The sequence below is a fragment of the Nerophis ophidion genome, linkage group LG25, assembly GCF_033978795.1.
Source record: "Nerophis ophidion isolate RoL-2023_Sa linkage group LG25, RoL_Noph_v1.0, whole genome shotgun sequence".
NCBI classification, from domain to species: domain Eukaryota; kingdom Metazoa; phylum Chordata; class Actinopteri; order Syngnathiformes; family Syngnathidae; genus Nerophis; species Nerophis ophidion.
Window position 1 is genome coordinate 12,943,998 of NC_084635.1, and position 15,989 is coordinate 12,959,986.

The window sequence follows — 15,989 nt, forward strand, 5'->3', positions numbered from 1 at the left end:
CCAGTGTGTGAATGTGAGTGTGAATGTTTTCTGTCTATCTGTGTTGGCCCTGTGATGAGGTGGCGACTTGTTCTGGGTGTACACCGCCTTCCGCCCGATTGTAGCTGAGATAGGCTCCAGCGCTCCCTGCCACCCCAAAGGGAATAAGCGGTAGGAAATGGATGGATGGATATCTGTAAAGCTCTTAGGAGTTAGACATGTTTAAATATATTTCAACATCTAAGCTAGGAATGTGAACATTTAAGGAGCAGGCTCCAGTGCATATCAAATCAAGCACTCTCACAGTCGCGGCGGTAGAAAAGCAACAGTGGCTCGTCTTAAAGCCCAGTGAAGTGGCAGCCGCCCACGCCTGAGGCCATTGTGTATGTGCACACAGCTCTAGGACCACGCAACCCGGCATTGACAAACTTTTCCCAACTTTCTGCGGCCAGTCGTTCTGTTTCCGTTCTGTGGAGTTTAACTTAAAGACCACACCGCCGAGATGGCAACAGGTATGCATGTTGGCACAACACACTGCTCTGCTTGTCTCCTCTAAGTCAGACTAGCAGGCCTAAAGGCTAGGCATTGTGCTAAATAGAGTCGGGAGACACTTTTCCGTAAAGTGCAAACCGGTGTTCTGGCGAGACGTGCTCCTCATTGGAAGTAATGCAACCCCTGTGCGCATGCGTTTGAATCCTAGGAATGCGGAAATGTAACCACAAATTGAAGGACTCATTCACATGAGTACAATGGTTATTCTAAATCAGTGTTTCTTAACCATGGTTGGGCCGTAAGCATCCCGTAAGGCAGTGGTTTTCAAATGGGGGTACGCGTACCCCTGGGGGTACTTGAAGGTATGCCAAGAGGTACGTGAGATTTTTTAAAAATTATTCTAAAAATAGCAACAATTCAAAAATCCTTTATAAATACATTTATTGAATAAGACTTCAAAAAAAATATGAATGTAAGTTCATAAACTGTGAAAAGAAATGCAACAATGCAATATTCAGTGTTGACAGCTAGATTTTTTGTGCACATGTTGCACAAATATTGATGTTAAAGATTTATTTTTTGTGAAGAAATGTTTAGAATGAAGTTGATGAATCCAGATGGATCTCTATTACAATCCCCAAAGAGGGCACTTTAAGTTGATGATTACTTCTATGTGTAAACATATTTATTTATAATTGAATCACTTGTTTATTTTTCAACAAGTTTTTAGTTATTTTTATATCTTTTTTTCCAAATCGTTCAAGAAAGACCACTACAAATGAGCAATATTTTGCATTGTTATACAATTTAATAAATCAGAAACTGATGACATAGTGCTGTATTTTACTTCTTTATCTCTTTTTTTCAACCAAAAATGCTTTGCTCTGATTAGGGGGTACTTGAATTTTAAAAAATGTTCACAGGGGGTACATCGCTGAAAAAAGGTTGAGAACCACTGCTGTAAGGGTCCACCAAAAATATCTTTGGCGGCCACACCAAAAACAATTGGGACAGCAATTTTTCATCAGTTATTTATCACGCCATTCTTTTGCAGTATATTTGGTTATTTTTTAAAAATCAGCCTAAGCTTGAATTTTGTATTTTAAATAAATAATAATCCTTTTGATTAACACTTAAATTTCATATAATTTGACAACTCTAAGTAGGATTCAAATTAAAAAATAAGCTTACAAATTCAGTGTCAATATTTTAGTGGGCCCTTTTGTAGTGTAAAAGTTGGGCCCTGAGATTCAAAAGGTTATATAGAACTATGTTGAAATTTTTTTTACAATTTATATTTTTTTTATATTTTATTAATTACTTAATTTTTAGTATACATGTTTCACACTACAAATGATCAAATTTATAGTGAGGTCAAGCCTGGGTGTCCAGTTAATGAGATGCTGGTGGAACATGACCCCAAAAAACAACATGACTGAATAAATAATACTACAGAATAATAATACAGCTAAAGGTATCATGAAATGAGAAACATATTCAATGTTATATTAACAATAAACATTAAAATGTGTCATTAAATATAAGGCTAACATTTATTTAGCCTTTTTATGAGATTATTTAAGTTTTATTTACACTATGGCGTGACGTTCACACGCCCCCAACCACACTATGTTTTACCCAACATGATGAATAATTGTGATTAAAAATCGTGATTTCAATATTGATGAAAATAGTCCTCATTATTATTTGAACCATTTTGTGCAGCCTTACAGTAATTCAAGCTATGTTTGAACTAAAGAAATGCCATACAAGTAAGAAATAGTGCCTTAGAGTAGTGTCTGGCCGGAGACCAAAAACATATAAGCTGTCAATGGTTAAATTACATGACAACTAAAAAAAAAAAATGTATGTCGACTAATTTTCCTGGTTAATTACATGAATGAAGTTGACTATCGCGATGTTGAGTTACTTTCAGAGAGGTATTTAACAGTATTTATTGTAGTCATTTGCGGACTGCATTGCTTCATACTTCTAACATTTGGTCCAAGGTAACATTAAGACCTCTGATCACTCAGTTCTAACATTTCAGACCACTAAAAATACAATGAATAGAGAGAAAATATTTTGGCTTGTGGAATGTACCTTGCACAGTGAGTTGGGCCTGGGCTTCGATAGTTGCGTTGGTGTTGTCAGCCACACAGGTGTAGATGCCCTCGTCGTCTTTGGTCAGATTGGAAATCTTAAGACTGCCACCGCCGGGCAATTCCACTCGGCCCTCACTGCGGACAGAAAAAACAAAACAAAGTCAAGACTTTGCTGGCACTTCTTTTTTTTTTTTTTACGACCACTGGAAACTGATGGAATCACCAGATTAGGAGGCTGTTCATTCAGTTGTTTAATTTGATAGAAAAAAAGCAGATAAACAGATATGACGCAACACATTTAGTCATTTCAAATGGTTCAATCAATCAATCAATCAATGTTCATTTATACAGCCCTAAATCACTGGTGTCTCAAAGGGCTGCACAAACTACAACACAAACCACTACGACATCCTCGGTAAACCCACATAAGGGCAATGGTTAATCCTGGTTTAACAGTGGTAGTAAGTGTTCCATTATTAGATCAAACAAAATTAAAATATGCATTCTCTAAATTCTGAGGAAATCAGGGTCAAATACCATGAGACATTGTAAAGACACAGAAACAGAGAATAGAACACAAACCAGTGATTGCTTTTCTTGTACGAGGAGAGTAACTGGAGCAAGTTATCAGTTACAGCCTCCTAAATTACTCTGAAAAACTTTGTCCACTCTCCTTGCCTTTTAATTCATTAGGGGGCCCTACAGTACAAACACACACAGCTGCACTAGAGGAGGGGGGGTATCTGCAGCTGTGTTGGATACCTAACACGTGTGGTGAGAACTTAAAACATGCAAATACAGAGTACAAACAATATACGAACTTCCCGCATTGCTCTGTACTATCTGCCAATTCCTCTTTGAAGTGGGTAAGTCAACCTAATTTCAATCTAAGGCCAAGTTTCATTTCTGCTTGTCTACACAATGCACAAACAATCATATTTGAATAATACGAGATAATTTATTTACAATTAATCCAACACACAGCTGCATTCAATTAAATGTGTTCATTAGCTTTCGAAAGCTGTTGCACCAGGTGGATTGACATGAATCCTGGCTCCACGAAAGATATCACTTGAAACAAAGGAAGGGTTATCAAACTTCTTCAAGAATGTAGACCCTCGCAAAATAGTTGATTGATTGTACTTAGTCAGCTGTCTAAAATGTGGACCAGGCACAAACAACATGGGAAGGTTTTCAAATGCAAACATACTGGTAGACCAAGGAAAACATACATTTACCAATTTATTTTCTTGATTTATTTTAGTGTTTCTTAAACCCAGAAATTTGAAATGATTATAGTCGTGTGTTATGTCTGCTATCTGCTTTTTTTTTTTGCTAATTTAAACCAAAAGAACATCCCCCAAGACTGGTGATTCTATAGTTCTTTGCCCGAGGTTGCAGTATGAATGGCTTCAGGACTTTCAGGCTCCAGAGCTTACAATGATTGTTTGTGTAATCACATCTACCAATTTAGTAGAAACTAATTTCAGCTGTTATTCCCTGAAGCATTTTCTTAGGTTTCAGCCTGGGTGATGCACCCTGCTGGGCAATTCTCAACTCCCTTCCTTTTTAATCCTCCTCGTATCAAGCCAAAAAAATGAAAACCCACAAAAAACATTTGGTTTAACGTGAAATATTTACAAAATGTTTGGGTTTGGAAATCTGATAGAAGTCGATGCAAGACGCACAAAGGGTATTGTGTAGTAATTTCTGTGCGTGAGACAACAGCGTGTAGTAGTACAACATTAACGAATGTATTTGATACATCGCCTCAAGTTTTTATTTTCTTTCATCAACTAACGATTAACCCAGATGGCACACATCTACTGAATGACATAGCAGAAGTCGAACATCAAGGACAAGAAGTCATTTTTCATTCAGTGTGTGTTTGAAATAAAACTATTCTATGGACACTTACACACTGTCAAATATTTGATCTTGCAACACAATAGAAAAACTATACAGCAGTACATCAGCTTTCCTATGCCCCACTTTTCCTATGATTCGGGTTTAACCCTTTACTAATACCCTCCTCCATTCACATCCATCTATCCGGATTGTAAATAACCTAATGTAAATAATCGAATGTATTTCTAATGTATATACTTGTTCTTATGCTATCTGAACTCACTATGTTCTCTGCTGGCTGTACATATCCTACTAAGTAAGACCTGCACTGTTTCAATGTCCATTTCTCTGTTGATGCAATTGTTGATGACTGAAGTACTGATATCAACCAAAGCTCCTCATCCCACCCCCCAGATTGTAAATAATGTAAATAATTCAATGTATATACTATGATGATTAACTTGTGTGATGACTGTATTATGCTGATAGTATATATTTGTACCATGAATTGATTAACGTGGACCCCGACTTAAACAAGTTGAAAAACATATTCGGGTGTTACCATTTAGTGGTCGATTGTACGGAATATGTACTGTTCTATGCAATCTACTAATAAAAGTTTCAATCAATCAATCAATCAAACCGCCAAATATTATCAATTGACCGGTGTATCATCCTGTGTGCCAAGACAAAGAATCCCACATGTTGGTGACTCATTCTGTGTACAGTCAAACCTGTTTTAGTGGTCATTTGCAGATAGCGGCCACAAATGTTATACACAGTTATATAAATAGTTATATAGTGGCCACTCATTTTGCATCCCAAAACAGTTTTTTGACTCTGTGTAGCAGCCACCGATAACAAAAAATGTCATGCCACAGTCCATGAAATCTCATTTCTTAAGCGAGATTTACAGTGGCCACAACGGAATCCCACGCGGGAGGTCGCGAGCAACCAGACCATACAGCTGCACCGGGACTCGAGGAGTCTCATCGAAGCTCCCCTAAGCTTTGCGCTGTTCACTAATCCGGAAAAGTCTGGCATGAAAGAAAAAACAGCATTCAATTCCCATGGGTAACAATGAGCAGGCTCAATTCAAATAGCACTGTTCAAAAAAATCAATCAATCATCCATCCATTTACTACCGCTTGTCCCTTTTGGGGTCGCGGGGGGTGCTGGAGTCTGGCTCAGCTGCATTCGGGCGGAAGGCAGGGTTCACCCTGGTATACTTGCCAACGTTGAGACCTCCGGGTTCGGGAGGTAGGGGGTGGGGGGGGCGTGGTCGGGGGTGGGGCGGAGGCGTGGTTGGGGGTGTGGCTAAGAGGGGAAGAGTATATTTACATCTACAATTCACCAACTCAAGTATTTCATATATATTCCTGCGATGAGGAGGCGACTTGTCCAGGGTGTACACCGCCTTCCGCCCGATTGTAGCTGAGATAGGCGCCAGCGCCCCCCGCGACCCCGAAAGGGAATAAGCGGTAGAAAATGGATGGATGGATGGATATATTAATATATGTATGTATGAAATACTTGACTTTCAGTGAATTGTAGCTATACTGTATGTATGTATTTTATTATATATATAAATAAAAGAAATAGTTGAATTTCAGAAGGCACCTATCAAATACACAGTAATAAAAACACAGTTGTTCTACAAACTGTACTCAATAACCAGGCGAGGTGATGAAGTTATGTCTTTTTACTGTGGGCTTCAGAACAGACTCCCTCACTTGCCACGTAAATCGTTGGCCAATCAAAAAAGCAACCCCATAACGCTATAACCAATATTCACCAGGAGATGGCAACAAACAACATAAATCACTCTATTACAGACGGCGTCGCCATGGCTGTAACTTCCTCATTCTTCTGCTTTGTCTCCTTGTGTGTGCAGTTTTTTTATTAAAATCTGTAGATGTTGTAACGTGATTGGGCAGGCAAGCTGTTTATATAGTGGGAAAGCGGACGTGAAAACAGGCTGTCCCCACTCAGGTCCGCATGGAGCTGGAGGGGGCGTGGACTCCAGCTCCCGCTGAATTTCGGGAGTCTCCCGGAAAATCCGGGAGGGTTGGCAAGTATGCATACCCTGGACAAGTCGCCACCTCATGGCAGGGCCAACACAGATAGACAGACAACATTCACAATCACACACTAGGACCAATCAACCTACCTATCCCCAGGTGCATATCTTTGGAGGTGGCAGGAAGCCGGAGTACAACCCACGCAGTCACAGGGAGAACATGCAAACTCCACAAAGAAAGATCCCAAGCCCGGGAATCAAACCAATGACCTTCGTATTGTGAGGCACATTCACTAACCCCTGTTTCCACCATGCTGCTGCAATCAATCAATCAACCAATCAATCCAAGTTGACTTATGTGGCCCTTAATCACAATCGACATCCTCGGCTCAGATCCCACATCAGGGCATGCTTAGAAGCTCACAAAACTGTATTTTAGAAACGGTTTACTACAATTACGTATACATGCACACATGCATGTATACGTAATTGTTTAAAGGTCAACATGTATGGAAATTCAAAATGGCAGTCAACCTGCGTATTAGGGCTGCGAATCTTTGGGTGTCCCACGATTCGATTCAATATCGATTCTTGGGGTCACGGTTCAACAATATATCAATTTTTTCGATTCGATTCTCGATTCAAAAACAATATTTTTCCGATTCAAAAGGATTCTGTATTCATTCAATACATAGGATTTCAGCAGGATTTACCCCAGTCTGCTGACATGCTAACAGAGTAGTAGATTAAAAAAAAAAAAAAAAGCTTTTATAATTGTAAAGGACAATGTTTTATCAACTGATTGCAATAATGTACATTTTTTTTAACTATTAAACGAACCAAAAATATGACTTATTTTATCTTTGTGAAATTGGACACAGTGTGTTGTCAAGCTTATGAGATGTGATGCAAGTGTAAGCCACTGTGACACTATTGTTCTTTTTTTTTATTTTGATAAATGTCTAATGATAATGTCAATGAGGGATTTTTAATCACTGCTATGCTGAAATTATAACTAATATTGATACTGTTGTTGATGATATTCATTTTTGTTTCACTACTTTTGGTTTGTTCTGTGTCGTGTTTGTGTCTCCTCTCAATTGCTCTGTTTATTGCAGTTCTGAGTGTTGCTGCGTCAGGTTTGGTTTTGGAATTGGATTGCATTGTTATGGTGTTGCTGTGTAGTGGTTTGTTGGATTGATTTAAAAAAATAAAAAAAATAAATTCGATTTTTTAAAAATGAGAATCGATTCTGAATCGCACAACGTATTCGATTCGATTCGTATTCGAATCGATGATTTCCCACACCCTTACTGCGTTTAGTGGCCACCTGTCTATGGCGATCACTTTCTTGGCTTCCTTTGAGTGGTCACTATAGACCGGTTTGACTGTACTTTTTTATTGAGTATGTCTGCAAAAAAAAAACAGCAACATTTTTGTATCATCTGCACATAACTTGACCCTCTTATCTTTTTCCATGTGATGTCAGATGAAACAAAAATTGAGCTGTTTGGCCACAATACCCCGCAATATGTTTGGCGGAGAAAAGGTGAGGCCCCTTTAATCCCAGGAACACCATCCCCCGCCGTCAAGCATGATGGTGGTGGTTTTAACGCGCATGGATTGTTTTGCGGGCCAATGGAACTGGTGCTTTAAATGGGACAATGAAAAAGGGGGATTAGTTCAAAATTGTTCAGGTCAAACTAAAATCATCAGCTCGGAGGTTGGGTTTTGTGGCACAGTTGGGGTGTTCCAACAGGACAATGACCCCAAACACACATCAAAAATGGTAAAGGAATGGCTAAATCAGGCTAGAATTAGGGGTTTTAGAATTGCCTTCCTAAAGTCCTGACTTAAAGGCCTACTGAAACCCACTACTACCGACCCACACAGTCTGATAGTTTATATATCAATGATGAAATATTAACATTGCAACACATTGCCAATACGGCCTTTTTAGTTTTTGCTAAATTGCAATTTTTAAATTTCACTGGAGTTTCTTCTTGAAAATGTCGCTTAATGATGACGTCACGGACTGTTAGGAAATATGAGCGCTGCACACACACACAGCTAGAAAAGTCGTCTGCTTTAACGGCATAATTACACAGTATTTTGGACATCTGTTTTTGCTGAATCTTTTGCAATTTGTTCTATTAATATTGGAGAAGTCAAAGTAGAAAGATGTAGGTGGGAAGCTTTAGCCTTTAGCCACACAAACACACGGTGATTCCTTGTTTAAAATTCCCGGAGGTGAAACTTTACTATGGATCACAGAGGTCAAAGCGAACATGGACACCGACCGAATTGTCAACCAGCAGGTTTCGGTGAGAAAATTGTGGTAAAAAGTCGCTTCTTACCGGAGATCAGCTCAGCTTGCGCTGTACATAAAGCTGCCGTCGACTTCCCTGAAGGCACTGGCGTCAAGACACCCGTGGACACACAACCTCCGACTATCAGGTACTGTTAAACTCACAAAAACACTAGCAACACAATAGAAAGATAAGGGATTTCCCAGAATTATCCTAGTAAATGTGTCTAAAAACATCTGAATCTGTCCCAATGCAATAGCGTTTTGTTTTTTTTAACTAGTTTTTTTTTCTAGTCCGTCGCTTTACAATATTCTCAAACACAAATCTTTCATCCTCGCTCAAATTAATGGGGAAATTGTCGTTTTCTCGGTCCGAATAGCTTTTTTTGTTGGAGGCTCCCATTAAAAACAATGTGAGGATGTGAGGCGCCATCAACGGGTGACGTCATCGCCTGCAATTTCCGGTAAAGGCAGGGCTTTTCTGTTAGCGACCAAAAGTTGCAAACTTTATCGTGGATGTTCTCTACTAAGTCCTTTCAGCAAAAATATGGCAATATCGCAAAATGATCAAGTATGACACATAGAATGGACCTGCTATCCCCGTTTAAATAAGAACATCTCATTTCAGTAGGCCTTTAAGGTTTATTGCGCGCTCTGTACTTCTCGATACGTCCGTGTACCACTCCGTAAAGCGGCGTTTTAAAAAGTCATACATTTTACTTTTGAAACAGATACCGATAATTTCCGAAATCACATTATCGGCCGATAATATCGGCAGTCCGATATTATCAGACATCTCTTTAGGTAAACTTTTGATCACGACTGTAAATATTTCATGAAGGTTGAAAAGTTACTCAGTGCTACTTTGACTATTTACACCTGATCCACAAATAAACAATCAACCAGTGACTTTCTATATCGAACAGCATCAACTCCGATTTCCCCAATTCGCTCGAAGGGAAGCGATGTGCGGCCAAGGTCGGGCTTGATTCAACAAGAGTGTGGGCGCTGAGAGGGAGAAAACAAATCAATAGCTTCCAAAAAAGAACCGTGCATTCAGAAAGAGAGAACGAGACACCGGGAAAGGGGAAGCAATGGCGGGGTTGAAATCCAAACATGATCAACAGCAATGTAGACGCTGAGGAGGGCGTTATGTCTTTGTGTGGGAGAGAAAAGTATTTTTAAAGAGTGCAGCTTGATTGTTGGGTTTGAACAAACAATTGAGCTGCAACCAGTGCAACTTTTTCCCCTTACCCCCCCCATGAGACTGTACTGGATGGCACTCCACCTGAATTTTGTATCTCACCACCGCTGCTTGTCTGCTACTTCAATAAAGTACTCTCAGCAAGTACTTCAAACACAGCCAAAAGGAGTTTGACGATCAACTCGGCAAGTGTGTTTTGCTTTTTCTTAGGCTTTTTTTTAGTCCTGACTGGTGATTGGATGATAACCAGGAAGGCAAGGAAAAGGGAGGGACAAGAAACGTCTGCAGTGGTGAGACGGCAGGTTCTTGCTGCTGCTCGGTGGCCTACACCAGTGGTTCTCAAATAGGGGTACGCGTACCCCTCCGGGTACTTGAAGGTATGCCAAGGGGTATGTGAAATTTTTTTTTAAATATTCTAAAAAATAGCAACAATTCAAACATCCTTAATAAATATATTTATTGATTAATACTACAACAAAATATGAATGTAAGTTGAATAAACTGTGAAAAAAATGCAACAATGCAATATTCAGTGTTGACAGCTATATTTTTTGTGGACATGTTCCATAAATATTGATATTAAAGATTTCTTTTTTTTTTGTGAAGAAATGTTTAGAATTAAGTTGATGAATCCAGGTGGATCTCTATTACAATCCCCAAAGAGGGCACTTTAAGTTGATGATTACTTCTATGTGTAGAAATCCATCCATCCATCCATTTTCTACCGCTTATTCCCTTTTGGGGTCGCGGGGGGCGCTGGAGCCTATCTCAGCTACAATCGGGCGGAAGGCGGGGTACACCCTGGACAAGTCGCCACCTCCTTGCAGGGCCAACACAGATAGACAGACAACATTCACACTCACATTCACACACTAGGGCCAATTTAGTGTTGCCAATCAACCTATCCCCAGGTGCATGTCTTTGGAGGTGGGAGGAAGCCGGAGTACCCGGAAGGAACCCACGCATTCACGGGGAGAACATGCAAACTCCCCACAGAAAGATCCCGAGCCTGGATTTGAACCCAGGACTGCAGGACCTTCGTATTGTGAGGCAGACGCACTAACCCCTCTGCCACTGTGAAGCCCTGTGTAGAAATCTTTATTTATAATTTATTTTTCAACAAGTTTTTAGTTATTTTTATATCTTTTTTTCCAAATAGTTCAAGAAAGACCACTACAAATTGTCACGCCTATGGATTATATTTAGTTTTTGTCATGTTTGGTCATGTTATGTTTTGTTTTTTGGACACTCAGTTCTGTTTTTGCACTTCCTGGTTTGTTTTCGTCTCCATGCCAACTCGTTGATTTTCACCTTGCTGTCACGCCAAATTTCTTCCCCCCTACACAAACCTTCCCCCCGGAAGAAACTACTTGAAGGACCCCAATGAGGGTGGAAGGACCTTAAAGCAGCCCACACAGCTGCCTGTTTTAAAAGCATTATAATTGGCTGATTGTCATATGTGGAAAAATAACGGTGAGGAAAAAATATTAGCATTCCAGCATGCTAACCTTTCAAGCTATTTTTGCTTTTCTAATTTTGCAGCTGTAACCCTTAAGAGTCATTTAACTTGGTATTGTCACGCCCTCATTGGGGTCCTTCAGGCATTGGAGGGGCTGTCACGCCAAATTTCTTCCGGGGGGAAGAAATTTGGCGTGACATTGCCCTCAAGTCACACAGTTCTCACACCTGCTAATCATCATCAGAGTCATTATTTAAGCCATTCTGTTTCTGTCTTCAGTTCTCACTTGATCTGTTTGCAGGCGAGTGTGAAGCGACCGGACTGATCAATCAGCACCTCCATGTCCGAGTCCATGGTTCTCGCCCGGAAAAGGGTGGAATGCCATCTCCGGGTTGGGAAGGAGACCCTGCCCCAAGTGGAGGAGTTCAAGTACCTAGGAGTCTTGTTCACGAGTGAGGGAAGAGTGGATCGTGATATCAACAAGCAGATCGGTGCGGCGTCTTCAGTAATGCGGACATTGTATCGATCCGTTGTGGTGAAGAAGGAGCTGAGCCGGAAGGCAAAGCTCTCAATTTACCGGTCGATCTACGTTCCCATCCTCACCTATGGTCATGAGATTTGGGTCATGACCGAAAGGATAAAATCTCTTCCTGTGCATTGAATACTTCCCTGTGAACGGTCGTGAGCTGTGAGACTTTGCATGTCCAATCTCCCTTGAATGAACATTTTTGTTGAAAGACATCATTCAGTTCACAGCGTCGAGCGTTTTACATTTCCTCTCACCGGGAGAACCATTCAGACCGCCAGCCATTAGTGCGGCATTGACAGCTTCTCCTTGTGTGAGAAACTCAAGATAACTTATCGGAGCTCAAGGGAACTTATCAAGCAATCGCTGGATGTAGTATTTAAAAAGAACTCTTGAGATCTAATGCTGCACTTTATCAAGCGGGAGAGATAATGATCATTGCTTTGGAATGATTTGCTGAAGTCTTTTTTTTTTTTTGTTTGTGGACATTTAATTAAAGACAATCCTTGATGGCAAATGCGTGATAGTCAGCCTGACTTAATTCCCACAGCACTTGCACAGGGAATTGCGCGGAAAAAGCTGTGAGAAAGCAGGTGATCGCGCTGCAGCTCCGTCCTACGTACAGTTGTGATCAAAATTATTCAACCGACACACAATTTTGGTGTTTTAGTAAGTTGGACATTTATTCCGTATTTTGTTTATAGTCATATCAAATAAAGATGTGTCAAATAGACAAATGCAACTTAAATTGTAACACTGTATTTTGCAAAATACCAAAAAAAGGACATTTTTCTTAATATCTCATTGACAAAATGATTCAACCCCCTAGTTCGGGAACCTTTTTGGCTGAGAGAGCCAAGAAAGACAAATATTTTAAAATGTATTTCCGTAAGAGCCATATAATATTTTTTTTAACACTGGACACAACTAAACGCGTGCATTTTTAAGTAAGACCAACATTTCTAGAGTATAATAAGTCTCTTATTCTTTGGAATAACATTGTTATTCTGATGCTAACTGTGGAGGGGACGTGGCCTGCGGGCCTGCAGCGAAGCAGGGTGTGCCAGGACCGGCCTCAAACTCAGCGACTGGTGCGTAGATGGCCCACCTGGGCCTTGTTATCTAATCACCTGTCGCTCTGTTATAAGCAGCAGCCAGAAGGAGAGGCGAGGTTGAAACTGGAGCCAGAGCGCGAGCGAGAACGAAAGAGAAAAAGACAATTGCTGGAAAGCAACTGAGAGACTTATTGAAAAATAAAACAATATTGTAACCCTGAAACAGGCTCTCATGTCGGTGCTTGGTGGTCTGAAGAACCCCCAGGAGGGCAAGCCCCACACTAACCAATAATAAAAAAAATACTTCTTACCATTATCGCAACTTTTTGAACATAAAAAAGCATGAGAATGTTTTATATTTTGAACGTTAATTTTAACAAGTGGATGAGGTGGCGACTTGTCCAGGGTGTACCCCGGCTTCCGCCCGATTGTAGCTGAGATGGGCGCCAGTGCAACCCGCGACCCAAAAAGGGAATAAGCGGTAGAAAATGGATGGATGGATGGATGGAATTATTCATTACTTATCGTGTCAAGCGATGTCAGCTCAGATTTATCCGAGAGCCAGATGCAGTCATCAAAAGAGCCACATCTGGCTCGCGAGCCATAGGTTCCCTACCCCTGCCCTAGTTACATGCATCTTTAGTACTTAGTAGAACACCCTTTGGCAGTAATGACATCCTTCAAAGGTGATACATAACCGGACACAAGCTTCTTGCAACCATCTACAGGTATTTTAGCCCATTCCTCTTGGGCAAAGGCCTCCAGTTCATTCATATTCTTGGGCTTGCGTGCTGCAACTGCCTTCTTCAAGTCCCACCACAGCTTTTCTATAGGATTTAGGTCTGGCGACTGTGAAGGCCACTCCAGAGTCTTCCAGCCCTTCTTCTGCAACCACTCTGATGTTGATTTGGAGGTATGCTTGGGATCCTTGTCCTGTTGGAAGGTCCAACGTCTCCCAAGCCTCAGCTTCGTCACTGACTTCATGACATTTGCAGCTAATATATCCTGCTAGAAATAGAATTCACAATGCCGTGAACGCGCTGGAGATTCTCTGTACCTGAGGTAGAGAAACAGCCCCAGAGCATGATTGACCCCCCACCATGCTTAACAGTAGGAAAGGTGTTCTTCTCTTTTTAAGCTTCCTTTTTGTCTCCTCCAGACATAACATTGATTCATAGGCCCAAAGAGTTTTGTCCCATCAGTTTCCCAAAACCTTTGGGGTTTGTCCAGATGATTTTCAGCATACTGGAGTCTATTTTTCTTGTGCCTGGTAGTTAGAAGTGGGGTGCGCCTGGGAGCTCTGGCATGGAGGCCTTCATCTCATAGTGCGCGCCTTATTGTCTGGGACGAAACCTGCATTCCCCCCTCTGCAATGTCCTGTTGTAGTTCCTCAGCTGTTACCCGGGGGATTTTCACCACTGTACGCTTCAAATACCGGACAGCAGTTGCACACAGCATCTTCTTTCTACCACGGCCAGGTAGTGTTTCCACTGTGCCTTTAGCTTTAAACTCGCGAATTATGCTCCCAACTGTGTCTCTTGGAATGTGTAATGTCTTTGCTATTTTCTTATATCCATATCCTTTCCTATGAAGAGAAATTACCTCCTCTCTTGACTTCTTTGACCACTCCCTGGACTTCACCATGTTGCAAATACACCATTGACCATCTACAAGAAGCTGAGCGTCACAGTCTTTTTCAATCAGTTTAATTGTTGCTCATTTTGGTTCTAATCACATCTACAGGTGTTTTCAACACCTGATTGAAAATACCTTATTCAAATTCTGTTCTTAAGAGTTATGATCTTCAAAGGGTTGAATAATTTCGTCAATGAGATATTAAGATAAATGACACTGTTTGGTATGTTACAAAATATAAATTTGTAATTCAAGTTGCATTTGTCTGTTTAATGCATCTTTATTTGATATGACTATAAACAAAAAACGGAATAAATGTCCAACTTGCTAAAACACCAAAATTGTGTGGGGGTTGAATAATTTTGATCACAACTGTACAGAGTAGTCTGTCTGCCTTCCTGGGAGAACGACCCCGCAGAAAGCTGCGACCTCCCCACCCTTACAACTTACGACTAAAAGAAAAGTTGTCTTGTATGTTCACTGTTTCATTTAACATTTTTTGTGGTCCCCTTTATTTAGAAAAGTACCGAAGTACAATTTGGTACCGGTACCAATACCAAAATATTGATATCGGAACAACACTAGTGCACACCTTAAGGAAAGAAAGACTTAAACAAACATTGATTTGTGAAAGAGTAGATGTGTCCTAACTACAGATGTCCGATAATAGCGGACTGCCGATATTATCGGACGATAAATGCTTTAAAATTTAATATCGGGTAATTATCGGTATCTATTTCAAAAAGTAAAATTTAGGACTTTTTAAAACACCGCTGTACAGAGTGGTACACGGACATAAGGAGAAGCACAGAGCGCCAATAAACCTTAAAAGGCACTGCCTTTGCATGTCGGACCAATCATATAATATCTACGGCTTTTCACACACACAAGTGAATGCCACGCATACTTGGTCAACAGCCATACAGGTCACACTGAGGGTGGCCGTATAAACAACATTAACCCTGTTATAGAGTATGTGCCACACTGTGAACCCACACCAAACAAGAACGACAAACACATTTCGGCAGAACATCCACACCGTAACACAAGATAAACGCAACAGAACAAATACCCATAATCCCTTGAAGCACTAACTCCTCTAGGACGCTACAATATACACCTCTGCCACCCCCTATACTGCCCCCCCAAACCCCGCCCACCTCCTCATGTTCGGTCAGGGAGAGCATGTCCCGAATTCCAAGCTGCTGTTTTGAGGCATGTTAAAAAAAAATAATGCACTTTGTGAGTTCAATAATAAATATGGCACTTTTTTCCATAACTTGAGTTGATTTATTTTGGAAAACCTTGTTACATTGTTTAATGCATCCAGCGGGGCATCACAACAAAATTAGGCATAA

The 15,989-nt window shown here is 40.6% G+C and overlaps 1 protein-coding gene across 9 annotated transcripts in view; it reads right to left on the reverse strand.

Annotated features, from left to right (window-relative positions):
- neo1a (neogenin 1a) overlaps positions 1 to 15,989 on the reverse strand; it is a 479,989-nt gene that overhangs the window by 190,407 nt on the left and 273,593 nt on the right. For all 9 annotated transcript variants that reach the window (XM_061887530.1, XM_061887535.1, XM_061887537.1 and 6 more), the window contains exon 5: positions 2,575 to 2,711. In XM_061887530.1, the coding sequence (XP_061743514.1) occupies positions 2,575 to 2,711 (137 nt within the window). The remainder of the gene's footprint in view (positions 1 to 2,574; positions 2,712 to 15,989) is intronic.